Source organism: Gadus chalcogrammus, chromosome 12, assembly GCF_026213295.1.
Source record: "Gadus chalcogrammus isolate NIFS_2021 chromosome 12, NIFS_Gcha_1.0, whole genome shotgun sequence".
NCBI classification, from domain to species: Eukaryota; Metazoa; Chordata; class Actinopteri; order Gadiformes; family Gadidae; genus Gadus; species Gadus chalcogrammus.
Window position 1 is genome coordinate 32,426,288 of NC_079423.1, and position 25,585 is coordinate 32,451,872.

At 55.1% G+C, this 25,585-nt stretch overlaps 1 protein-coding gene across 1 annotated transcript in view; it reads right to left on the reverse strand.

Annotated features, from left to right (window-relative positions):
• Positions 1-403: 403 nt before the first annotated feature.
• mast2 (microtubule associated serine/threonine kinase 2) overlaps positions 404-25,585 on the reverse strand; it is a 107,809-nt gene continuing 82,627 nt past the window's right edge. The window contains exons 10-33 of the mRNA XM_056603324.1: positions 22,135-22,210; positions 21,661-21,870; positions 16,371-16,472; positions 14,247-14,379; positions 13,774-13,841; positions 13,374-13,468; positions 12,390-12,598; positions 11,946-12,084; positions 11,637-11,769; positions 10,892-11,057; positions 10,042-10,143; positions 9,661-9,783; positions 8,572-8,681; positions 7,543-7,700; positions 7,270-7,415; positions 6,516-6,716; positions 5,877-6,131; positions 5,371-5,597; positions 4,483-4,605; positions 4,160-4,299; positions 2,567-2,757; positions 1,762-2,303; positions 914-1,587; positions 404-731 (exon numbers count right to left, since the gene is read on the reverse strand). Of these exons, the coding sequence (XP_056459299.1) occupies positions 404-731; positions 914-1,587; positions 1,762-2,303; positions 2,567-2,757; positions 4,160-4,299; positions 4,483-4,605; positions 5,371-5,597; positions 5,877-6,131; positions 6,516-6,716; positions 7,270-7,415; positions 7,543-7,700; positions 8,572-8,681; positions 9,661-9,783; positions 10,042-10,143; positions 10,892-11,057; positions 11,637-11,769; positions 11,946-12,084; positions 12,390-12,598; positions 13,374-13,468; positions 13,774-13,841; positions 14,247-14,379; positions 16,371-16,472; positions 21,661-21,870; positions 22,135-22,210 (4,651 nt within the window). The remainder of the gene's footprint in view (positions 732-913; positions 1,588-1,761; positions 2,304-2,566; positions 2,758-4,159; positions 4,300-4,482; positions 4,606-5,370; positions 5,598-5,876; positions 6,132-6,515; positions 6,717-7,269; positions 7,416-7,542; positions 7,701-8,571; positions 8,682-9,660; positions 9,784-10,041; positions 10,144-10,891; positions 11,058-11,636; positions 11,770-11,945; positions 12,085-12,389; positions 12,599-13,373; positions 13,469-13,773; positions 13,842-14,246; positions 14,380-16,370; positions 16,473-21,660; positions 21,871-22,134; positions 22,211-25,585) is intronic.

A 25,585-nucleotide genomic window follows, 5' to 3' on the forward strand; every position in this document is an offset into this window, starting at 1 on the left:
CTAGCTTCAAGGTGAAAGGCGATGAGGCAGCATACACAGAAAGACAATCGGAGGGTGAGTGTGTGGCTCCTGGAGTGAAGGCTGACGGGGCCGCTGAACTCTTTATTTCTACCCCACACATCGATCCAAAACACAGCGGACAGACAACCTTTACACCAACACAAGTAGTCGAGATAACGAACGCAGAAACCAGATTCAGGACGCCAAGACCGCGGCCACGACACACACAGGAACAGCACAACGGGGACGGAACAACTACCCCCGTGTCTGCTGCCCCCGGAGGCTACGCTGGCTCGCTACGTTTCTGTCCGTCTCCGCTTTGATTGGACGGTGTACAGTCAGGTGGTGTCGTGTGGGAGGGGTCTGTCTCTCTGGGGGCGTGTCTGCGGGACGGCGGCCGCTGCTATGTCCTCTTGCTGGTGGTTTTGTCGTGTTGCGTGGCGGCGGGGGCGCCCGGGGCCTTCGGGGCCCCCGGTCTCTCCGGCTGGGGCCCGGGGGCTGCGGGGGCAGTAGAGGGGCTCACCGTGGCCCTGGGGGGGGCGACTGAGGGCGCGAACACGTGTGGGGGCGCAGTAGTGGCGGCTTTGAGAGGCCTCGCCTCGAGGGGCTCCTGGTGAGGGGCCCCTCCCGAGGCCGGGGGCCGACTGGGGCCGTCTGTCTGGGGGGGGGGGTCTGGGCGCCCGCGGTGGGGGGGGTCGGGGCGGCGCAGCCCGGGGGCTCCGACGCGCCCCCTAGTGGTTCAACAGGTTTACATTGTCTGGGGGGGGAGGCCGAGAGGCGGTCTGGGGAGGGCGGGGCCCCCGGGGGGGCGGCCGGGGCCGGGGCCGGGGGGGTGGAGGGGGAGGCTGAGGCGGGGGGCGGGGCCCCGGAGGGGGGCGGGGCCCGGCGGCGGCCACAGCAGCAGCAGCCATGCTCTGGGCCTGGCGCCGGTTGTCCGCCTCCTTCTTCTCTTTGGGGGTCCCTGGGGAGGGGCAGGAGGGGGCGGGGGGGGGGGCGGTCCTCCGGGGGCGCGGCCTTCACCCTGGGCCTCTTCCACTCCCCCGGGGGGGCGGGCTTCAGGAAGGGGTCCTTGGTGACCGAGATGAAGGCACTGCCCGGGGTGGAGAAGGGGGGGGGGTCCCGGGCCCCGCCCTCCGGCCCCCCCCGGCCGGCCCCCGGGCCCTCGCAGACGGAGGGCGGCGTGACGGAGCGGGTGGGCCGGCCCGGCGGGGGGAGGTGGGAGGGGGCCAGGCAGAGGGAGGGCAGCGTGCCCCCCGGCCCGCTGCGCACCGTGGCGGGCCGCAGCAGCGGGGGGCTGGGGGGCCGGCGCCGCCCGTCCTGGCTGTCCTCCGAGCCGTCGTCCGTGTCGTCCTCTGAGGAGTCCACCTCGTGGATGGCGTCCTGCTTCTGCAGCGCCTCGCGGCGCCCGGCGCGGTCCTGCCGGATGGCCGACAGCTTGTCCTTCAGCTTGCTCTTCCCGGGGGCCAGGCCCAGCAGCCCGGGGGGGGCGGGGCCCTCCCCCTCGGGGCGGCCCCTCGGGTGCTTCTGCAGGCTGCCCTGCTCCACGCCGCGGCCCGCAGGGAACAGCCCCCCCTCGCTGGGACACTCCTGGGGGGGCAACACACAACGCAACACATCACAACACGCTTAGCAACACACAGCACTACCCCCGTTCCCCCCCTCCCTGATCCTACCCCCCCCCCTCCCTGATCCTACCCCCCCCCTCCCTGATCCTACCCCCCCCCCTCCCTGATCCTACCCCCGTGCACCCCCCCCCCCTACCTGCAGGCTCTGCAGGCCGGGCTCTCTCTGCAGCAGCTCCTTCTTGAAGTCCGAGTGGCAGAGCTCCAGGCTGTGCTTCCGGCCGCCGCCGCCCTTCTTCTCCCCCGCCGCCCCCCCCACCCCCCCGGGGGCGGAGCAGGAGGAGGGCGAGGAGGACAGCGAGGAGGACAGCGAGGAGGCCAGCTTCTCGGCCGACTGCACCCTCTTCAGGAGGGGCGACCGCGGGGGCTCTCCGCTCTTCGGCCGGGAGATCTGGCGGGCCAGCGGCGGGGAGGAGTGCAGCTTGACGGGGAAGGACTGGCCCAGCGGGTGGGAGGGGGAGGGCGAGCGCTGGGGGGAGGAGCTCTGGGGGGGGGGCGAGGGCGTGCGGGCCAGCGGCGACAGGGGGATGTTGCCGGCAGACTTGCGGCGGGGGGAGCGGTACTGCCGCTGCAGCTTGGGGGCCAGGCCGTGCAGCGAGCTGGGACGGATGTGGCCCGAGCTGGCCGGGGAGTTGGGGACGCTGGAGCTGGGAGAGCTGCTCTGGGACGAGTTACCGCCCACTGGAGGAGAGACACACACACACACACACACACACACACACACACACACACACACACACACACACACACACACACACACACACACACACACACACACACACACACACACACACACACACACACACACACACACACACACAGTAAAACAGACAGCAGTCAGTGTCCATCACCACGTGATTCATCAGTTCACTCTTCACTGAGTGGATGAATCCCAAGCAGCAGTTCATTGCTACCTGAGGGGAGGTGGGTGGGGGTGTGCTGACCAGAGTGGGTGGAGTCGGGGGTGGAGCGGTAGCCCTGGGTGGGGCTGCGGGGGGACAGGTTGTGGGTGGGGGAGGCTGAGCCGCTCTCCCCCGAGGACAGGGAGCGGTTGAGGGAGGACAGGCTGCGGCTGGTGTGCAGCAGCGACGCCTGCTTGGTGATCTTCCGGAACAGAGAGGTCCTCTTCTTACTGCTGGGGGAACAGAGGGGGTCACGACGCAGCGGGGTCAAGGGGCGGGAGGACGGTTAGAGACATCCGTCAGCTCGCAGTGACAGACAGGCAGTGACTCTCTGCTGCTGTACGAGGCCGGCTTGGTTCTGACTCATCAGGGCATCTCCTCCCTGATTGGTTCGGGGTAATCCCTCTTGTCTGACAGTAACAGGTGGGACGTTTATCGTGATGTGTGTTTCAGAATGTGGCTCCCTCACCTGTCCTGCTCTACTGTAGTTACCAGGTGTCAGTGAGGACTCACCTGTCCTGCTCTACTGTAGTTACCAGGTGTTAGTGAGGACTCACCTGTCCTGTCCTGCTCTACTGTAGTTACCAGGTGTTAGTGAGGACTCACCTGTCCTGCTCTACTGTAGTTACCAGGTGTTAGTGAGGACTCACCTGTCCTGCTCTACTGTAGTTACCAGGTGTTAGTGAGGACTCACCTGTCCTGCTCTACTGTAGTTACCAGGTGTTAGTGAGGACTCACCTGTCCTGCTCTACTGTAGTTACCAGGTGTTAGTGAGGACTCACCTGTCCTGCTCTACTGTAGTTACCAGGTGTTAGTGAGGACTCACCTGTCCTGCTCTACTGTAGTTACCAGGTGTTAGTGAGGACTCACCTGTCCTGCTCTACTGTAGTTACCAGGTGTCAGTGAGGACTCACCTGTCCTGCTCTACTGTAGTTACCAGGTGTTAGTGAGGACTCACCTGTCCTGTCCTGCTCTACTGTAGTTACCAGGTGTCAGTGAGGACTCACCTGTCCTGCTCTACTGTAGTTACCAGGTGTTAGTGAGGACTCACCTGTCCTGTCCTGCTCTACTGTAGTTACCAGGTGTTAGTGAGGACTCACCTGTCCTGCTCTACTGTAGTTACCAGGTGTTAGTGAGGACTCACCTGTCCTGTTCTACTGTAGTTACCAGGTGTTAGTGAGGACTCATCTGTCCTGCTCTACTGTAGTTACCAGGTGTTAGTGAGGACTCACCTGTCCTGTCCTGCTCTACTGTAGTTACCAGGTGTTAGTGAGGACTCACCTGTCCTGCTCTACTGTAGTTACCAGGTGTTAGTGAAGACTCACCTGTCCTGCTCTACTGTAGTTACCAGGTGTTAGTGAGGACTCATCTGTCCTGCTCTACTGTAGTTACCAGGTGTTAGTGAGGACTCACCTGTCCTGCTCTACTGTAGTTACCAGGTGTTAGTGAGGACTCATCTGTCCTGCTCTACTGTAGTTACCAGGTGTCAGTGAGGACTCACCTGTCCTGCTCTACTGTAGTTACCAGGTGTTAGTGAGGACTCACCTGTCCTGCTCTACTGTAGTTACCAGGTGTTAGTGAGGACTCACCTGTCCTGCTCTACTGTAGTTACCAGGTGTCACAGTGAGGACTCACCTGTCCTGGCCCTGCTCTTTGGTCTTGCTCTTCTTGTTGCGCCGCGCCATCTTGGACTTGCTGCCGACCTTGCGGGCGGGGCCCACCTTGATGGACGTGTTCTCGAAGGGCGTGGCCGAGATGGATACTTTGGCGCCGCTCTGAGGGACACACACACAACAGCTTAGACACGCGTGTGTGTGTTTCTGTGTGTGTCTGTGTGTCGATTACATCTTCCAACCTTCATAACTTAAATATAGTTATTGCTTCCATCTACTATGATAGCCCTTATAAGGTCACGTGTGCATCTCAATGTGTGTGTATGTGCGTGAGCTTCCTCCCACCTTGAGGATGATCTCCACCACCTCCGTGTGCACCAGGCCGTGGACCGGCTCTCCGTTGACGTGGGTGATAAGATCCCCCTCCCTCAGGCCGGCATCGTGGGCCGGACCCTTGGCCTCCACATGCTGAGAGAGAGAGAGAGAGAGAGAGAGGAGAGAGGAGAGAGGAGAGAGGAGAGAGGAAGAGAGAGAGAGAGAGAGAGAGAGAGAGAGGGGGAGAGACAGAGAGAGACAGAGACACAGAGGTAATGGAAGAGAAGAGGGGAAACAAATGGCATTTAGCGATCGATAGAAAGAGGAAAGGTAAGAGGAACAGCCTCCAAGAGAAGGTGACCCACTTGGGTAAATAGTTGTTTACTGCCATCTTGTGTCAACAACAAGAACTCAGCTCTTGAGTCACTCCGTCCTCTTGGTTACTGGTGTGAGTCTCTTTGGTTGAACAACAAGATGATGCCCCAGCCCAAGCTAGGTACATTTAATCACTGTTTGGTTTAACAGTGAGTACCGTGTCAGAGTAGAGAGGACTGTCAGTAGATCCTGAAGAGCATCCATGATGAGACCTCTGTATTGAGGCCCGTGCGTTGAGGCCAGTGTGTCTGTGTGTTGAGGTCACTGTATTGAGGCCCGTGCGTTGAGGCCAGTGTGTCTGTGTGTTGAGGTCACTGTATTGAGGCCCGTGCGTTGAGGCCAGTGTGTTGAGGCCTATCTGTGGAGGCCCGTGTTTGGGGGCCGGTGTGTGGAGGCCTATCTGTGGAGGCCCGTGTTTGGGGGCCGGTGTGTGGAGGCCTATCTGTGGAGGCCCGTGTTTGGGGACCGGTGTGTGGAGGCCTATCTGTGGAGGCCCGTGTTTGGGGGCCGGTGTGTGCAGGCCGGTGCGTTGCCCAGACTCACCCAGACCATGTGGTGCACTGTGTAGACGTCTGTGTCTCCCATGTACACCCGGATGGCTCTCAGGGTGAAGCCGTACTTCTTGCCCACTCGGTGGATGATGATGGCCGGCTTCACGGGCCCCACGGCGGGGGACATGTCCCGGCTCGGAGAGGAGTCCCGGGACGACGGATTGGACGACAAGGAGTGGGGCGACATTGGGCTAGCCAATGGCGAGGCTCCGTGGTGGTCTAGGGAATGCAATAGTACACAACGCTGGAATTAACACATACGTTACGTGTTTATTTCACTTGTATTCCTGCAAAACATCAAGGCTAGGCAGAGGCTTGACGCCAGAATGTTAACTAATTAATGAATGGCAGACCATTTGGATTAAGTTTGGGGCTTCATAAAAACGGTATTTCCATCTGCGAGTGAATGTATGTATACTATGCTACCATCAGACCCCTGACCCCGGTGACTCCTGACCCCGGTGACCCCTGACCCCGGTGACCCCTGACCCGACTGACCTGCGGGGATCATGAGGGACAGGGCGGTGGCGGAGGCCGACTTGATGACCTTGTTGATGGGTCGGGAGGTGGGCAGCGCGGCGTGTTTGTCCGCGTCCCCGGAGAGCAGGCGGTGGCGCGCGCGGCGGGCCGCCAGGTCGCTGATGGCCTTCGGCGTGGAGGCGGGGCTACTGTCCGGGACGCTGGAGGCGGGGCCACTGTCCGGGACGCCGCTACCGCCAGTGGCTCGCTCGCTCACAGCGCCCAGACTACCAGCTGCACGCGCGCATACACAGACACACACACAAAGACACACACACACACACACACAGAGACACACACACACACACACACACACACACACAGAGACACACACACACACACACACACACACACACACACACACACACACACACACACACACACACACACACAGAGACACACAGGAGAAAGAGATGTTTGACACCCTAATGACAGTTAAGCTTTTCTGTAACATGGTTTTACTTGAGTCCAGTTGTTCACCCTATGTCAACAATTGTATTCCTTGATTCTACATTTGGTTCCTCATATTTTTACTACTTCTGCTTCTTGTGCTCTGAATGCGTGTCCAGGTGTTCCATGCCAGGTGTGTAGTTGTGGGAGCGTGTTTGTTGGACTGACGTGTGCCGGCGGCCCTGCTGAGCTGGCTGGAGCTGGAGCTGGAGCTGGAGCTGGAGCTGGCGCTGGAGCTGGCGGTGGCGGGCGTGTCCTCCAGCTTCAGCTCCCTCTCAACGGGCAGCTCCGGGATGGAGGTGGGCAGCTCCTCACTGCGCGCCCCCCTCACCCCCAGCATGCTGGGGCTCTTGCGGCAGCCGGCTGGGCCTGCTGAGCCAACCCAGCACACACAACACCAAACAGACGGCAGAGTTAGAGCCGGCCTCCAGCCTCCTGACGGAGCAAAGCCAACGGCGCACTTGAGGCAAGAAACTGGAATGTACGAGAAATGAACGGTGCCTGTAGACGCCTAGATGAGACGCATCAACAACACTCTGTTGTACAGGTTGCATGCAAAAACTTAATTTACATTGAAAGATGTACCGAATCGAAAGATGTCCATAACTGCAATACATATCATAGGGTTAGGCTAACCCTATCTCCACAGTCCCTTCCTTAGTACAGACACAACGCCTGGGTACAGGGCTGTCATGTGACCCAGAGGTTCTACAGACAGAACCCCTGGGTCATGTGACCCTGAGGTTCTACAGACAGAACCCCTGGGTCATGTGACCCTGAGGTTCTAGGGACAGGACCCCTGGGTCATGTGACCCTGAGGTTCTACAGACAGGACCCCTGGGTCATGTGACCCTGAGGTTCTACAGACAGGACCCCTGGGTCATGTGACCTGTCATGTGACCCTGAGGCTGTGCGGCTGTACCTGGAGCGAGCCCCTCCTCCTCGGAGGAGATGGCGAAGCGAGGCATCTCGATGATGGCCGAGCAGCAGCGGCGGCGCACGGTGAGGGGGGGGCTGGAGTCGCTCTCCGTGTGGGACGACTCCGACACCGACAGACGCTTCCTCAGGCTGGGTGGGGGGGGGACACAAACAGACTCCGTCAGCAACCAACCGGGGCTCTGTTCTGGCTCTGGCTCATCTCTCCTGTCCCACGGCGGGGGGACCTCCCGCTCAGCGTAACCACGGCAACACTCACATCTCCGGCGAGCCCACCAGCCAGGCCCGGTGGTCCCGGGGCTTCAGGCCGCCGAGGCTGTCCGCCCGCTGCCCCCCCTCCTCGCTGAGGCTGCGCTTGTTGGCCGGGGGGGTCCGCTTCTCCTCGTGGAGGGAGAGGCGCTCCATGCTGCTGTACACCTGCAGGGGGTCAACGCACGGTTCAGAGGTCACCACAGGGGTCAGAGGTCACCACAAGGGTCATCACAGGGGTCAGGGGTCATCACAAGGGTCATCACAGGGGTCAGAGGTCACCACACAGGTCATCTGTTTGATGACCTCTGCTGCCCTTTACTGTAATTAGAACTGTTAATTAACTATTTGCTGCACAGATATTATACTGTACTTGTATTTATAGATGCATGTTGCTCAAACTGATGTTTGCACTCTGGTTAGACCCACCTATATTGTGTTGCACTGTAACCCGTTACTTCGTAATGACAATAAATATGATTCTAATCTAATCTAATCCCAGAGGTCATCAGAAAGGGCTGAACCACCCAGACAAGAGTCTGTTGGTTTAAAGGTGCTAAGAATCAAGAGATGCCATTTGAGTGGACCTTGTTAGAATGACCAGAGCCATCCGTAGGCTCTAGTGTCTGACTAATCAGGGCATCTCTTCCCGGATAAGTTTCGAGAATTATTAACGCCAGTCTATCAAAGTTGAGTGAAATGCAACGCTTCTCAACGGTGAAGAGACACAGGGGGGGGAGCACAGAGGGAGGGTTGTGCTGAGGTCCTGCTCTCTACCACTCACTTTCTCTCTCCACTTGCCTAAAGGTTCTCCTTCAGTAGAACCCTTTCCTCATGGTAGGACAGGCTCGGGTGTGCCTGGGCAGTGAGGTAACTACACACTGTGGTCTGAGACGCATGCACCAAAACCAGCAGGGACCGGGCCTGGTGCCCAGGGGGACCCCTGGTGCCCAGGGGGACCCCTGCACTGCGCGCTGTATGATGCGTGTGTGTGTGTGTGTGTGTGTGTGTGTGTGTGTGTGTGTGTGTGTGTGTGTACCTTGCTGAAGCGGGGGGAGCAGGAGGAGAACTGGCGGATCTCCACGTGCTCCTCGTCGTTGGTGTCGTCCTCGTCCTCAGAGTCCAGGTGGTGGTAGCGGTCGGCGCGAGCTGCGACACACACACACACACACACACACACACACACACACACACACACACACACACACACACACACACACACACACACACACACACACACACACACACACACACACACACACAGTTGTTTACAAAATGGTGACCTTCAGCATGTCAAGAGTAATCACCATGGAGCATCGATTTTGTAAATCGACCGGGCACATGACTATCTTCCATTGAGCTCTCCTAACGATCTCTTTGATTAGTTGAGCTGCTGATAATCTAGTTACACAAGAAATTAAAGCTCCTAAGATTCCTAAAGGAAATGTCCCCATGCATATTTCATTATGTGTTTGCTTGCATTGTGCGAGCGTTGGCTAGAGTCACCTCTACAAAGCCCAGCCCAACAGGCCGGGAGACAGGAGGGGAGGAACTCAGAGGTCAACCGTTCACTGAACAGAGGTCAACCGTTCACTGAACAGAGGTCAACGGTTCACTGAACAGAGGTCAACGGTTCACTGAACAGAGGTCAACGGTTCACTGAACAGAGGTCAACCGTTCACTGAACAGAGGTCAACCGTTCACTGAACAGAGGTCAACCGTTCACTGAACAGAGGTAAACGGTTCGCTGCCCAGAGGTCAACCGTTCACTGAACAGAGGTCAACCGTTCACTGAACAGAGGTCAACCGTTCACTGAACAGAGGTCAACCGTTCACTGAACAGAGGTCAACGGTTCACTGAACAGAGGTCAACGGTTCACTGAACAGAGGTCAACGGTTCACTGAACAGAGGTCAACCGTTCACTGAACAGAGGTCAACCGTTCACTGAACAGAGGTAAACGGTTCGCTGCCCAGAGGTCAACCGTTCACTGAACAGAGGTCAACCGTTCACTGAACAGAGGTCAACCATTCATTGCCCAGAGGTCAAACGTTCACTGCCCAGTAGTGGAGAAAGGAGGAGCAAAGGACCGGAGAGACCCTGGAAATGGAGGAAGAGGAGCAACGTACTGTCGAAGTAGCTGGTGTCGTCCTCCGACTCCAGCTGAGGGATGAACTCGGCCTTCTGCCTCAGCAGGCCGTTCCAGTCCAGCTCCGTGAAGAAGCCGTGCTGCTTCACCTCGTACGCACTCCCTGTGCACAGGAAGCAGGGTTTAGTGAACATCGGGTCTCATTGGGTGTGGATGCCGACCCGATGGTCGCTGGCTGTGTGTCTGTGTGGGGGTGACCTGTGTGTGTCTGTGTGGGGGTGACCTGTGTGTGTCTGTGTGTGAGTGTGTGTGTGTGTGTGTGTGTGTGTCTGTGTGTGTGTCTGTGTGTGTGTCTGTGTGGGGGTGACCTGTGTGTGTGTGTGTGTGTGTGTGTGTGTGTGTGTGTCTGTGTGGGGGTGACCTGTGCCCAGCCGCTCCAGGGGGTTCTGCCTCAGCAGCTTGCAGATCAGGTCCTGGGCCTCCAGGGGGAGGGCCTCTTCGTCCTCAGGCCAGATGATCTCGTCTAGAACCCCGACAGAGGAGAAAGGACGCCTCAGTTCAGCAGCTCCTCTGGGAAATAAGGCCCTTATTCCTATTGATCTCAGCCTGCTGTTTTTATTGTATGCTCTCCGTATTGATCCAGAAGACAATAACTGAGATCTGAGAGACGATACGACCCGCTCAGTTATTTACAGGGTAACCCTAGGACACGCATCACTCAAGGACGCCCAGGGAAACTCATGGTGCATAGATATGTACAGGAAGACACGTGCACATAAGATGTATGAAATCAATGCAGGGTTTGTGGACATCGATTTCCACTTTCATCAGAGAGAAATCAAAGCATAAACCATCTGTGAAGGGAAGATGCTAACGGGTTTCCCCTCGAGTCTCATGGCCGTGTGCATCAGGCAGCCCGCTTTGCTTTTAACGATCAGATCATCTCTCTGTTCTGCTGCTCTCTTCTGCCCTCAGAACGTCTCACTTACAGAACAGAACCAGAGATAAGACAGCACTATCAGCAGGGAGGAACACACTTCTATTTATCTAGCTAAAGATCTTTGATTGAATACAACACTTGTAAGCGTAGAACAATGAAAGGGACGGAAGCACTGGCCCTTTCTTTGCTGACATTGTTTCTGCAAATTTTTACCTGGCAAGTGTTGGCGAGGCAGCATATCACAAAGAAATACCAAATTGAATAGGCCCCGCCCCCCGCCCAAGGCCCCGCCCCCCGCCCCCTCCCTGTGGTGTGTGTGGGGCCGGCTTACCGCTGATGACCTGTCCAAACAGCTCCTCCGGGGTGTCCCCGAAGAAGGGGGCGCAGCCCACCAGGAACTCGTACAGGATGACCCCCATGGCCCACCAGTCCACGGGCTTGCCGTAGCCCTGCCTCAGGATGACCTCTGGGGCGATGTACTCCGGCGTGCCGCACACCTGGGGAGCAGAGGCACGGCACCCCGTTAGGCACAGACTCCACAACAAGGCTGCAGCTTAAAAGATTTGCCCAAATTTGCAAAGATTTGCCCAAATCTGTTTGGATACTAAGAGACCGTACACTGGTTGATTGATGTGGAAGCATGCAGTTTTCAGTTTTGTTTCCAACAGCCTGACACGAATATAAAAGGATTACACCCGGCAAAGCCAAAAACATTTTCAATTGGCTGTGATAGTCCAACCGTTTTGCAGAGGTTAATTCAAATGATTTTGAAACATCTTTAACCATCTTTGTTTTCGCTCACACACGGCGGACACAGTGGTCTCCCCGCTGATCTTATGAAGATGCATTTAATCATGAGGTTCGGAGCTGGGCGACCACACGCAGAGATGCTCTTGGTTGCTGGCTTGGAGCTTACGGTGTCACATGGCCAGAAGAGATGCCACTAACACCCTGAAACATCTTGCTACAACAAGGTGGACACAAAGGCATCTTCTTTTATACACTAACACCACGTCTCTTCACAGTCAGGGGAAAGGAGATCTCCAGAGTGTATGGAGAAGTGATGTGAGGCTGACCTGTTTGTCCAGGAACTCTCTGGTGTCCTTCTCGATGTGGCCTTCATACAGGTTAGTGGTGAGGCTCATCAGACCGATCTTAGACAGACCAAAGTCGGTCAGCTTAATGTGGCCCATGGACGTGATCAGAAGGCTACGGGAACACAGAGAGCTCAGTATGAAACACACATCCATAGTTTGGAATCTTTGATATATTCATAGAAATACGTAAGGGAACAGATTTAGGTTAGACCTATGAACACAAAATACAAAGAGAGACACTGGTACAATACATCATGTATTTACACTCATCTGGGTGCATGCTCTTACTTGTCGGGTTTGAGGTCTCTGTGCACGATGCCGTAGTTGTGCAGGTACTCCAGGGCCAAGACCGTCTCTGCAAAGTACATGCGAGCCATGTCCACCGGCAGGGCGCCGATGTTCTTCAGCAGAGTGGCACAGTCCCCGCCTGGGGGGCGCACACACACACACACACACACACACACACACACACACACACACACACACACACACACACACACACACACACACACACACACACACACACACACACACACACACACACACACCATGAGAGAGAGCCAGGGAGAATCTGAATAACACAGAAGGTTGTATAGTAAAAGGGCACACGGTACATATCATCCCATGCTGACGCAAAAGAAGAACAGCCTGCAGCGGGCAGATACGAGCAGCCATGACGGCGATGGAGTGACCAAACCCTCCTCAACCAGGAGGACAGCGGGGGGGCCTTACCCTCCACGTACTCCATGACCATGCAGAGGTGCCTCCTGGTCTCGAAGGAGCAGAACATGGACACCACGAAGGGGTTCTCGGCGAAGGTCAGGATGTCCCTCTCCACGAAGGCCTGCTGGATCTGGTTCCTCAGGATCAGGTTCTGCTTGTTGATCTTCTTCATGGCGAAGCGCTGCCGCGTCTCCTTGTGGCGCACCAGGAACACCGCCCTGTGGGGGGCACGGGGGGGGGGTCCGTTACAGCAGGTACATACCCCCCTTCATAAACCACAAGAACCAGGAACACCGCCCTGTGGGGGGGGGGGTCTGTTACAGCAGGTACATACCCCCCCTTCATAAACCACAAGAACCAGGAACACCGCCCTGTGGGGGGGGGGGTCCGTTACAGCAGGTACATACCCCCCGTCATAAACCACAAGAACCAGGAACACCGCCCTGTGGGGCGCACGGGGGGGGGGGTCCGTTACAGCAGGTTCAAACCCCCCGTGAGGAGCATGAGGGGATGTAGGAACCTTTACGCCGGGTACCGAACCCCCGTCATAAACCACAAGAAGATCTGTGGATCTCCATTATAAATGTAAAAATAAAATGAGGGAAGGTCTGGCGAAAAAACTAAAAGCCTCAAAGGAAATGAAAGTCTCGGAAACAAGAATTTACATTTTGGCCATTTAGCAGACGCTTTTATCCCAAGCGACAATAAGTATATTTGTCATAAGAAGTGAAACAATATATCACTGTCGGTACAGTAAAGATAGAGCCATAGAACCAAGTGCAAGCACTAACAATCGCTAGGCTAACCCGTTCCCCGTATACAACAGTGACAGCTAACATACAGAACAGTGCGTTACCATCAGAGTGGTGGACAGGGCTTCAAACGGAGGTCGTAACCTTGAGCTCTGAACTAGCTTACAGTCACAGGGAGGGACAGAGACATGAAACCAACAGGGAGAAACGAAGAGCAGACTGTGAGAGCAGGGCCTCGTACCCATAGGCCCCGTTGCTGATGAGTTTGATGTTCTCAAAGTCTTCCTCGCGCGGCGGTTTGGTTTTGGTCTGCGGGGCGACTGCGGCGCCTCGGCCCTGAAACACAAAACGGACCTCAGACAGGAATCCAACCCCACTGTGCACCCATAAGCCCCGTGAGCACAAGGACCGACTGCACACGGCCTACAGCCTGTCCAGACGGGCGAGCGTGTGCTCTCACGTCTTGGGAGCCTCACAAGGTACTTGGACTAATCCAAGACTGATGAGCTATGCATTATAACGAGCTGCATCACCCGTGTTTCCAGGGGGTGTGGTCGGCGGATGTACCTTGGACTTGGTTCTAGATTCATGGATAAGGTTCAGCGATGGATGGATAACATATCGGCTATACGTTTACTTACATCTACTGAATCGTCGGTCTCAGGGGTGTCTGGGTGGCCACTGTCATAGCTGCTCAGCTGGGCCATTTCTAGAGGACCACAGACGAAAGAGTTACCCCCAGCCCAAACCACAGAGGAAGACCCCCCGGAAGAGATACCCCCCAGCCCAAACCACAGAGGAAGACCCCTCGGATTCAACCGGGGGTCCCGCTACGCAGGAGGGCATCGCCCTGCGTCTGTGGATAGGCTGGGTGGGGTGACTCTGTGGATGGGGTTACTGTGTATGCTGTGGGTGGGTGACTGTGTGGGTGGGGTTAATGTGTATGCTGTGGACGGGGTGCATCATGTGTATGGTGATGGTGGGGTGACTGTGTACGCTCTAGACAGGGTGCATCATGTGTATGGTGATGGTGGGTGACTGTGTACGCTGTAGACAGGGTGCATCATGTGTTTGTGTTACTGAGGGTGCCGGCAGAGAGCTGGCGTCACCGTACCCTCCAGGGGGTCTCTGGTGAGCCCCAGCTGGCTGATGATGTATCTGGGGATGTCCGACTTGATGCCCTGGCCTTCCTTGGCATGGCCCTCTGCTGCCTCCAACAGGTGGTAGAACTCCTCGGGGTCGAACTCCTGCACGCACACACGGGAGAGAGAGGGGGGGCTGAACAGAAGAGCCCTGAACCGTCTGAGATGAGGAGAGCCCTGCTGGGGGGCCGACAGGCTCTTGGAGGGTGGGGTACTGGTGCTGAACACCAGCACTAGGATAGTGCTGTGTTATCACAGTGCTGTTCTTAGACATCCTGCGGGCCTCAATAAAAGCTACTTCTATTGGCTGTTTGAACACACAAGTGGTTCTGCATGTACGTGGAAGATGAGCATCGCTGTGTCTAAGGTGGGCATGTGCTTCTCCCCCCACCCTCAGCGCCCAGTGTCCAAGGCCACAGACTCCCCCACACATTAAACCATATCACAGTAACACCCACAGTGGGGCTGTGTGTAGGACCCCCCCTGCTGGGTGTCACGGTGGTCATCAGTCAGGACTACACTCTGAACAGCGGGGCCAGCTCCCGTGTATGACTCATCTCTCCCCCATCCTCCCTCCTCCCTCCCTCGCTATCCGATGGACTCTCATCTTGCCGTCCCTCGTTCCACCCTTATTGGTATTAACTCCCCTCTCCCCTCTCTCCTCCTCATCTCTCCCCTCCCTCCTCTTCTCTCCCCTCTCCTCTCTCCCCTCTCCCCTCCTCTTCTCTCTCCTCCTCCTCTCTCCCCTCTCTCCTCCTCCTCTCTCCCCCTCTTCTCTCCCCTCTCTCCTCCTCCTCTCTCCCCCTCCCCTCTCCCCTCTCTCCTCCCCCTCTCTCCTCCCCCTCTCTCCTCCTCCTCTCTCCTCCTCTCTCCTCTCACTCCTCTCTCCTCCTCCTCTCTCCTCCTCCTCTCTCCCCTCTCTCCTCCTCTCTCTCCTCCTCTCTCCTCTCTCCCCTCTCTCCTCCCCCTCTCTCCTCCTCCTCTCTCCTCCTCCTCTCTCCACTCTCTCCTCTCTCCTCCTCTCTCCTCTCTCCCCTCTCTCCTCCTCCTCTCTCCTCCTCCTCTCTCCTCTCTCCCCTCTCTCCTCCTCTCTCCCCTCTCTCCTCCCCTCTCTCCTCCTCCTCTCTCCCCTCTCCCCTCTCTCCTCCTCTCTCCCCTCTCTCCTCCCCTCTCTCCTCCTCCTCTCTCCTCCTCCTCTCTCCCCTCTCCCCTCTCTCCTCCTCCTCCTCTCTCCTCCTCCTCTCCCCTCTCTCCTCCTCTCCCCTCTCTCCTCCTCCTCTCTCCTCCTCCTCTCTCCTCCCCTCTCTCCTCCTCCTCTCTCTCCTCCTCCTCTCTCCTCCTCTTCTCTCCCCTCTCCCCTCTCTCCTCCTCCTCCTCTCTCCTCCTCCTCCTCCTCCTCTCTCCTCCTCCTCTCTCCTCCCCCTCCTCTCTCCCCCTCCTCTCTCCCCTCTCTCCCCCTCCTCTCTCCCCTCTATCCTCCATTACTATCGTCTCATCTCTCGTCTTGGGTATTAGAGAGATGATTGTCGGGGGGGTGGGGGGCGGCTACTGATATTAATAACAAAGCTGCACACTAGCAGTTATGAGAGGTGCAGAACTGCAAGTGTGTGTATGCTAACTCAATTACCCCTTCGTCTAATTTAAAACTCCCAGTGGAATGCAATTAATTAATTGCTCCGCTTAAATCTTTTGACACCGAGTGCAGGATTGATCTAGAATGTTAATTAAGCAGGAGCATGATAGTCTTTGCAGTGTGAAAATCCAATTACTTGTAAATATGGGAATATGCTTCACTGTAATTGCTGTAATTTACAGTGGCATGGAATATGAAAATGTTATGTCTTAATGGTGTACAGGAAGGCATATACTGTATTAATATTAATAGAAGCATTAAAAGTGAGTCAAGAAATATTCGTTCCATTCCCAAAAAATTAAAGATCAAGATGTGAGAGTATCATAATTCCACGCATTGAATGAATTCTACACACATTTGTAATAATATTAGTAATTATAAAAACATCTAGTTTGCCAAAAAGCTTCATGAGGAAGAAATGAACCCTGATGACCAAAAGGTTTGGCTGCGCGGCGACTCTTACCAGACACTCAAGCAGGCGAGCGGGCCGGGCGATCACGATCATCAGCTTCCTGACCAGCTGCGTCACGAAGGCCACCTCCACACTCTCCGAGCGCTCGTGGGCCTGGAAACACAGGACCTCACGTTACTCACACGTTACAGTGGACACACACAGGACCTCACGTTACTCACATGTTACAGTAGACTGTTCTCACGTTACTCACATGTTATAGTGGACACACACAGGACCTCACGTAACTCACACGTTACAGTGGACTGTTCTCACGTTACTCACATGTTATAGTGGACACACACAGGACCTCACGTTACTCACATGTTACAGTAGACTGTTCTCACGTTACTCACATGTTATAGTGGACACACAAAGGACCTCACGTAACTCACACGTTACAGTGGACTGTTCACAATGTCTACTGCGATTCAGGACCTTTACTGAATACAGGGTTCTTGGAGCCCAGCACCAATGCTAAATGTGTACCAGGATAATATATTAATATGCATTAGGAGCTTGTCCTCTCTATAACCCCAATGAAAGCAGCTCTGGGGTTTGATAACATGGATAACAATCCAAGGGACGTTATGGCTGGAGATGAAACCAGTTGATGGTTTGGCCTCATCGATTGGCTACATCGATGGCTACAGTCGGTGTTTCTTTGATTCTTCATTCAGAGCCTTCTGTATTCGGCTCTTCCTCTGACCTTGGAGTGGCTGAACCACTCCCCGGCCTTCACCAAGAAGAAGCGAATGAACGGGCAAACAAACGTCATCTCTAGGACCATCTCTTCTGGCTTAACCAGGCAACGCAAGGTCCTTTAAATCAGCATTCCTCTCGCGTCACATTCACCCTAAAACGCCCTGCCAGCTCCGAGACACAGCAATTTATCACCGATCCACAGTATCAGACCGGGAACACATCCCCTGGCTCCCAGCACCACTGGGAGAGGGAACTGGGAGAAAGAATGGGTTGAAACGCAAAGTGTGTGTATGCTTGAGTTAAACATGCATCATGTTGGGGCCCGTGTGTGTCTGCCACCAGGCACGCGGTCGTCCCCCGCGTCTGCACGGCCGGCCGGTGGCGAGCCTGTTAATAAACAATGTGTTGGCCTTGGCCCGTGTGTGGGAGCGGGCTAATAGAGACACGACGGGGCCCGCGGACAGACAGACGGCCAGCACCCCGCGGGGCCCCCCGTGGCCCCCCCACGGTCCCTGAATAATTTATAACTAATGAAAGCCGGAGATGAGAGCCGCTGTTTATGTACTGTATGTGTGTGCTAAACACAGGTATGGAGCGCGCTGTGTGCGGCGAGATGGGAGCGTGGGAGATTGATTATGTGTGCTCACCGTATAGCGCTGTGATCGGTGAATGATGGACGGCTGAGGGACTGCCTTGAGGGGCAGGCTGGCTAATTAACCAGTCAGAGAGAGAGTGTGTGTGTGTGTGTGTGTGTGTGTGTGTGTGTGTGTGTGTGTGTGTGTGTGTGTGTGTGTGTGTGTGTGTGTGTGGACTGTATATATCTGGTTGTCAGGTGCACTGTATATCCACAACCAAGGGTCTAATGGGAGACCGTGTCCCTCGTGGCCATAATTATATGTTAACAGCTTGTATGTGTTGTTGGCACACAGCATTCCATCTCAAAGGGAAGGTCAACAAAGACAACCACGTCATTCCCAATGTAACGCGTTTACCCATGACTTCTTTCCTCTGCTGGACTTCAGCTGCTCCTTTGTAGAAGATAACCCCATGCTGAAGGTTGTTGCGGCGCTTTATGAAAGAAGGACCTTTCTACAAAGATTTGTATAACCGTTTTTTTTTCAAAGTTTAAGTTGTGATCCAGAAACCTTCACAAAGGTAAATGACATCCTCCTCTGGCTGGAGCTTCCAGAACAAGGAAAGCGAACGAAAGTGACTGATGGTGATGCTGGGGACCAATCGACATGCTGTCCCCCCCCCCCCCCCCCCCATACCCTCAGGTGACCGACAGCGGGATCGAACAGGGTCTCCCAGGGTTGGCTCCAGGGCATGGCCAGGCGACGGGGTAGGCGGTTGCCATGGTGATAGCGTGGCGGGTCACAGCGTCCCCCAACAGGGGACGGATGGGGGGGGGAGAGGAGGGGAGGGGCGTAGGGGAGCGGTCTGACAGTAGGAAGGAGGAGAGGATGTGGAGGAAGCAGAAGGAGAGAGGCCTCCTGCTGGCTGGGTAATGGGGTCACGACACGAGGAGCGGGGACAGGACTGATGGTGGGGCTCCGGCTGCTGGAGACAGCGCTCTGGCCCCTCTGACGGGGAGAGAGATGAGAGGCCTGAGGCACGAGGGGATGGAGAGGTCGGGGGATTGATGGACCACCTGCACATCCACGGTGGGGATGGAGACGGAGCAGAACAAAGGAGCTGGACGACCCGCGACGACGTCATGCATGTCCCTGGTCAACCTGCCCTTCTGCCCCATAGCCCGGAGAGACAACCACGGCCAACAGGCCCTCTGAGGCTGAAGGAGCTCTCTGCTTGGTGTGTGTCTGCTGCTTCGTGGCCTTCAGCCTCACTCAGATAATAACACAGGCAGCTGACATTACCAGGGAAGGTCTAAGTTAACTGAAGCATCAAGAGGAGAATGCTTTTTAAATAATTTAAGCATTAACACAGGTATATATAACCATGAAACAAAATAAAAGGCAAGTGATGAAACCAACTAATTAAAACTAAATTATTAAAGATAAAAACATGTAAGTAATACATGAATCAATGAATCTCCAAACTACTAATGAGATCTCTAGAGCTCTAAGACCCACGGACCGGTAGGCCTATGATGCCAGACAACTGATCACTCACAATCAATTTAACGGCGCAGGTTCAGCACCTTATTGATTGGTTTTTCCAACGACATTACGCGGTTTCTTTTAGCAGGCAACCAACGTGTCTGATCCAACTCTCCAACTCCACTGAAGTGTGAGGAGGCCCAGACACAACCACAGAACCATAGCAATTTTTCGCTTTGGCAGCATGAAAGAGTTCCATCACTCCAACAAAAAGCCGGACTAAATTGAACCGAAATGGACTCAACTGAGCAGTCTGGAACTCCCTCCTTCCTCCAGCTCTTTGCGCACACCTTCCACTCGCTTCTCCTCATCATCTCTCCCAGCAGCTCCTCTTCGTCCTCAAGCCTCCTCTGCCACGACACTCCAGACATGACTCCGTCCAAAAGGATCAACACCTGCCACAGGGCTCCCAGAGAGCGACGCAGCCGTAGGCTGTGGCAGGCCGCCATTCCACCCGCTCACTGCCTCATGGCCGGCTTGTTGTGACCGCGCTGGCTGCTCCCCTAACACCTCCTCCTCCTCTAGCACCTGCGGCCAATCAGAGGCTAACAGGTGATGTCATCCTCCAGCCTGCGATGGCGGCAGGGTCGTGTGTGTGTGTGTGTGTTTAGGATGTGATCCAAGTGGTGGAATGTCTTGACTGAGATCGGACCCCCTCCAGAAGCATTCTAACAGGCTCCTGTTCCCCCCCACACACCTCCCCCCCCCCGACTCAGGGAGAGAGCGGGATGCTTCCATCAGCCAATCACAGACATCCCCCCCCCCCCCAGCCTTCCTGGTCCCTAAACTGTGTATCCCTCCTTCTCTCCCCCCCCCTCCCTCCGTCTGGGAGAGTCATCCGTCAGCGCTGCTGACTGCTGGAGGGTGAAATTAAAATCAGGGTGGGTGATGCCTCTATGTGGGGACGAAAGAGAGAGAGAGAGAGAGAGAGAGAGAGGGAGAGAGAGAGAGTGAGAGGAAAAGTGAGAGTGAGAGTGAGTGAGAGTGAGAGTGAGAGTGAGAGAGAGAGAGAGAGAGAGAGAGAGAGAGAGGGAGAGAGGTCTGGGATTAACAGTTAGTTCCATCCCATCTTCCACCAGACCCACATTCTGCTCGGTACTCACTCTGATCAGGTGCTGATAGAGGTGTAAAAAGGGGCAACGTGTAGCCACTGGTATGCGTGTGTATGATACATGGGCGGGGTGGGGGGGCGGGGCGGGGTGGGGGGGCGGGGCGGGGTGGGGGGGCGGGGCGGGGCGGGGGGGGCGCGGGCCATATGGCCCGGCATCAGGCAGTACCTGCAGTGATCATCTTCTCCTGGCCGTTGGGCCGGTCAGAAGCAGGCTGGCTCGCAGCTATGACATCACTGGCCAGAGACAGCCCTAACGATGATGGGTGAGGCAGGGGGGGGTGCGTCACCGGGTGGGTTGGTCCTCACCAGACCGACCGTGACCGGGGGGAGGGGGGGGGGGGGGGGTGTGTACACTCACACATGACGTCTCACTCCGGAGAGGTGTGTGAGTCCAACACCTGGAATCAGGCCGTACAGGCTGTCCCGGTCCCGGGGTGAGAGACGGGGGTAAGAACTGGGAATGAACATCCTCCGTTGGTCCGGATGCGCTTACAGGTCAACAGCAGAAGAAGGCTGTTTACATCCATACAAGAACCCACTCACATCCTCCCCCAGGCCCAGCAGGGTGGAGGACCCACTCACATCCTCCCCCAGGCCCAGCAGGGCGGAGAACCCACTCACATCCTCCCCCAGGCCCAGCAGAGGAGAGAACCCACTCACATCCTCCCCCAGGCCCAGCAGGGTGGAGGACCCACTCACATCCTCCCCCAGGCCCAGCAGAGGAGAGAACCCACTCACATCCTCCCCCAGGCCCAGTTGGGTGGAGGACCCACTCACATCCTCCCCCAGGCCCAGCAGGTTGGAGGACCCACTCACATCCTCCCCCAGGCCCAGCAGGTTGGAGGACCCACTCACATCCTCCCCCAGGCCCAGCAGGTTGGAGGACCCACTCACATCCTCCCCCAGGCCCAGCTGGGTGGATGACCCACTCACATCCTCCCCCAGGCCCAGCTGGGTGGAGGACCCACTCACATCCTCCCCCAGGCCCAGCAGGTTGGAGGACCCACTCACATCCTCCCCCAGGCCCAGCTGGGTGGAGGACCCACTCACATCCTCCCCCAGGCCCAGCTGGGTGGAGGACCCACTCACATCCTCCCCCAGGCCCAGCTGGGTGGAGGACCCACTCACATCCTCCCCCAGGCCCAGCAGAGGAGAGAACCCACTCACATCCTCCCCCAGGCCCAGCAGGGCGGAGGACCCACTCACATCCTCCCCCAGGCCCAGCTGGGTGGAGGACCCACTCACATCCTCCCCCAGGCCCAGCAGGGTGGAGGACCCACTCACATCCTCCCCCAGGCCCAGCTGGGTGGAGGACCCACTCACATCCTCCCCCAGGTCTAGTGTTGGCCGTGCGGTGAACACTCACATCCTGCATCAGCTTCTCCAGGCTCTCCTGCAGCTCGTAGAAGTAGCGCGAGGTGATGAGGCCCTCGCGGCTCTTCTGCAGGCAGTCCCTGGACAGCTCCGTCAGCTGGTGGTGGATGAAGCTCAGCACCCCGTCCGCCAGCGGCTGCACCGTGTCCGGGGCCCAGGACGAGAGCAGCTCCGCCAGGCGCACCTCCATCTGAGCCCTGGCCTGGGGGGGAGGGGTGGGGGGGAAGGGGTGAGGAGGGGGGAGGAGGGGTGGGGAGGGGGGAGGAGAGGGAGTCACAGGGAGGCTTTGAGACGGATAAACGGGAACATTGAACATTAAAGAAGGCTCATCAAATAGAATGCAAGATCCTTTTATTATGCTATTAATAATTAAGAAATATTGATCCACTGTTAAAATGTTAAGCTATGACGTGAAGCTGATTGAAGAAATCCATTATTGAAGGTGTTTTTTTTTCTGCATACATACCTTGGGGAACCTCTCCTTGTACACATGATTCATCATCACGATCTCATGGTCAAAGGAGATGGGGGAGCGCCCAGGGCTAAGGATAAAACACACAGGTTACAAAGAAATGAGTTGGTGAAACAAATCCCTCCCATCCCGATGTCGGATTAGTATGGACTGAGGCCAGCGGGATGGACGTCCCGGGATAGAAGCTTACTGTGAGAGCGGGTTTGTGTTGGACAAAATAACTTTGAGAAGACCCCTATGGTGTCAACCAGAGTGAGTGTGTGTGTGTGTGTGTGTGTGTGTGTGTGTGTGTGTGTGTGTGTGTGTGTGTGTGTGTGTGTGTGTGTGTGTGTGTGTGTGTGTGTGTGTGTGTGTGTCATAGAGGCAGACCACATGGGGCTACAACGATGTCCATGACAGCGCCCGCTTCAAAACCTCCCCGATGATGACAGGCATGGCTGAACGCGAGCAGCGCGCGTCTCCTGAGACCAGAACATCCCGTGTGTTGGAGAGCAGCGTCCCTGTGTCTGTCAGTACCAGGTCACTGGTTCAAGGGTCAGTCCTCCAGACACCAGAGACAGAGAAGCTTCTCTCCTTTAGTCCAGCGGGGGCCCCCAAAGAACACAATCTCCCAGTAACCTGAGGCCCTCATTGCCCCGGGATCCCAGCTGAATAACACTGGCCTTTCCTCCTCCCAGGCCATCCCTGTTTGATTACCCTCCGCTGTCTCTGAAGGGAGACATCACAGCAGCAGCGGCACTGACCTCCACCTGCCTTGGCCTTCATTCACAACACGACAGCAGTGAGAGGGGGCAGGTCCTATGAGGACCGACCGTGTGTGAACACAGGATGTCATGTTTCATCATGGATAGATTCTGATCTGGCGGCCATAAATGAAGCCGTCAACATGATAAGTAACCGCACCTTCTGTAAGCTCCACCAAACTCTCCAGTTGTTGAACTCTTATGTTTTGGTGCCTACTCCAATTTTTATTGTATGCTCTGCTTTGGATGAATACATCTTCAAAGTGACTAAATATCAAATAACAACTATGCAGTCCAGTTTGTAAATGTCTTGACCCCTACTTCTTCCAGCTTATCTGCTATTAACTGTGTAATTCTATGTGAAATCGAATAAAAATAATAATTAATAAAAAAAAAGAAGGTAAAATCAATTCAATAATTGTTGTTATGACAAATAATGAAAGCAACTGTTAATAATATAACTATTGTGATCATTTAAATTGATAAACAAGTACCGTACTGAACACAGCAATAAGCCAAGGAAATACTAATTGAAAGACAAAGACAAACCCAGCCCAGACGCACTGGAGAGAGCAGGTGAGGGCTCCGTCTGCCTGGGTGAGTCATCGACAGACCAGGGGGGAGGAGGGGGAGGAGGGATGAGGTAATGCTTTAGGTCATACACTGGCAGTGTTATGGCCAATTCCAGAGCCTAATAGATATGAGAGCACCTCCAATGTGACACATAGGTCAAATATCACAACCGCACTCGATCAACAGCAATACTGAGCAAGAAGTGCGTGATGTGATGCGGACAAAACAAAAAAGACAAACGCCATCTCTGAATTAATGAGTTGTCCAATCCAATCCAAGGGTGTTACATTGGCAGCGTGGTGGGAAAAGGTCTGTTCTAGAGACTTATGGATGTCTTTTCATTTCAGGGATCTTCTCCTGGCACTAGCCGGATGATGTCTATATTAAAATGAGATAAGGGCCCTCTCTGTGGGATAGGAAACACAGGCCGCTAGACAAAGGCTAATGAGGATGAGGCTATTAGCCCGCCTTAATGGGAAACAGAAATGTCATTGGACGATACGTAAAGAAAAAAATTACACATCGTTATTTTGATCAATAATGTTCATGAGATTGCACTACTTTACCCTGAACTTTATCGGAGGTTGAGATGATTAATGGGATAAAAAAAAAACAGCGATACACACTGAATGCATGGCATTATGAAGTCCTAAATGTTTTACACACTATTTTTATTGAATTCTAAATGTGCAGCGTAAAATAGACTTTGGGGAGGAGAGATGAGGTCACTTTTGTGACAAAGGCACTAAAAATGCAAACGAGCGCATTGGTGGAGATGATTAGTGAAGTAAATCAGATGAGACATCTGATTAGAGCTATGAGATAGGGAGAGCTAGACAGGGGAGAGAGCGAGAGAGAGCGAGCGAGCGAGCAAGAGAACGAGCGAGAGAGAGAGTGAGTGCGAGAGAGAGAGCGAGCAAGAAAAAGAGCGAGAGCGAGAGCGAGAGCGAGAGCGAGAGAGAGAGAGAGAAAGCAAGAGAGAGAGCGGGCGAGAGTGCTGCTATTTCATAACTACTGTAGGCAGCTTGGGAAATGAAAAACCTAATTCACCATGACAGAGAGAGGTGGGGAGGCTAAATGTGTGAGTCTGTGTGGGTAAAACAAGTTATCTATATATTGACAAAATCTCTGACCGTAAGATTTGCCTGTGGAGCGTGAATATATGTTTATATATATACAAATATATATGTAATTGAGGATTAATCTATGTATTATTTGTGTATTATTTGTGTAAGAAGTCAGAGTAAAATTAACTAATGCAACTACAAACAATATTGTGTAGCTGACCTGAAACCGCTAAATTGACTAATCCTAGGTATGTTTTGGACGAGCCTTCCAAATTGTGCAGACATGTTTAACTTCTCCGCTGCCCGCAGGCACATGAACATGTGTGGCACGTAGAACCCGATGAGGGTGGGCTGCTAGTAGACAAGAAGAGTAGGAGGGTGAGACAGACATGCAGGCAAGACGGCTCACTGGAGAGTGAGAGGGGTAGCCATGGTGAGCTACAGGGTGAAGGGCTGCTCACAGACGAATGAAGGATCCAGAGGAGGGAAGAGAACGATGAACGGGAAACAAAGAGTTAGGCTCAGGGAAGGTGGCTCTTTAGAGCGACAGACGCTCTGCAGCCCTCACAGAAAAGACTCAATTTGCATCTCATTAATCTATGCCGCCCTCATTATTCATTGTAACTGACATACGTGTTCCACACGTGCACCGACACACACACACACTCATGCACACCAATCCATGCACACATAAACACACACCAGTCCTGCCCATCATCCTAAATCTCTAGAGTCATCGTGCCGTCTGCCAGTGCCCTCAGTGTCTCTTTATTCTCTTCACTCTTCTGAGGCGGCTGTCTGCCTGCTTTATTACCTTTCTTTCTATCTCTGTCAGTCAGCCCCCCCCCCCCCCCGGCAGTGATTCAGCCTGGTGACGTCGGCGATAGGGAGGGCTGGACACTCCGACCGGTGGGCTGTATGGACCAGTGTGAACCGGTCTCCACCGCGTGGCCACTTGGCACCCAGGGGCGTGAGGCCAGGTCTGTTCTCCGGTTAGTTACTGAGCCTGTTAATACTGAGCCGGTTAGATACTGAGCCGGTTAGATACTGAGCCGGTTAGTT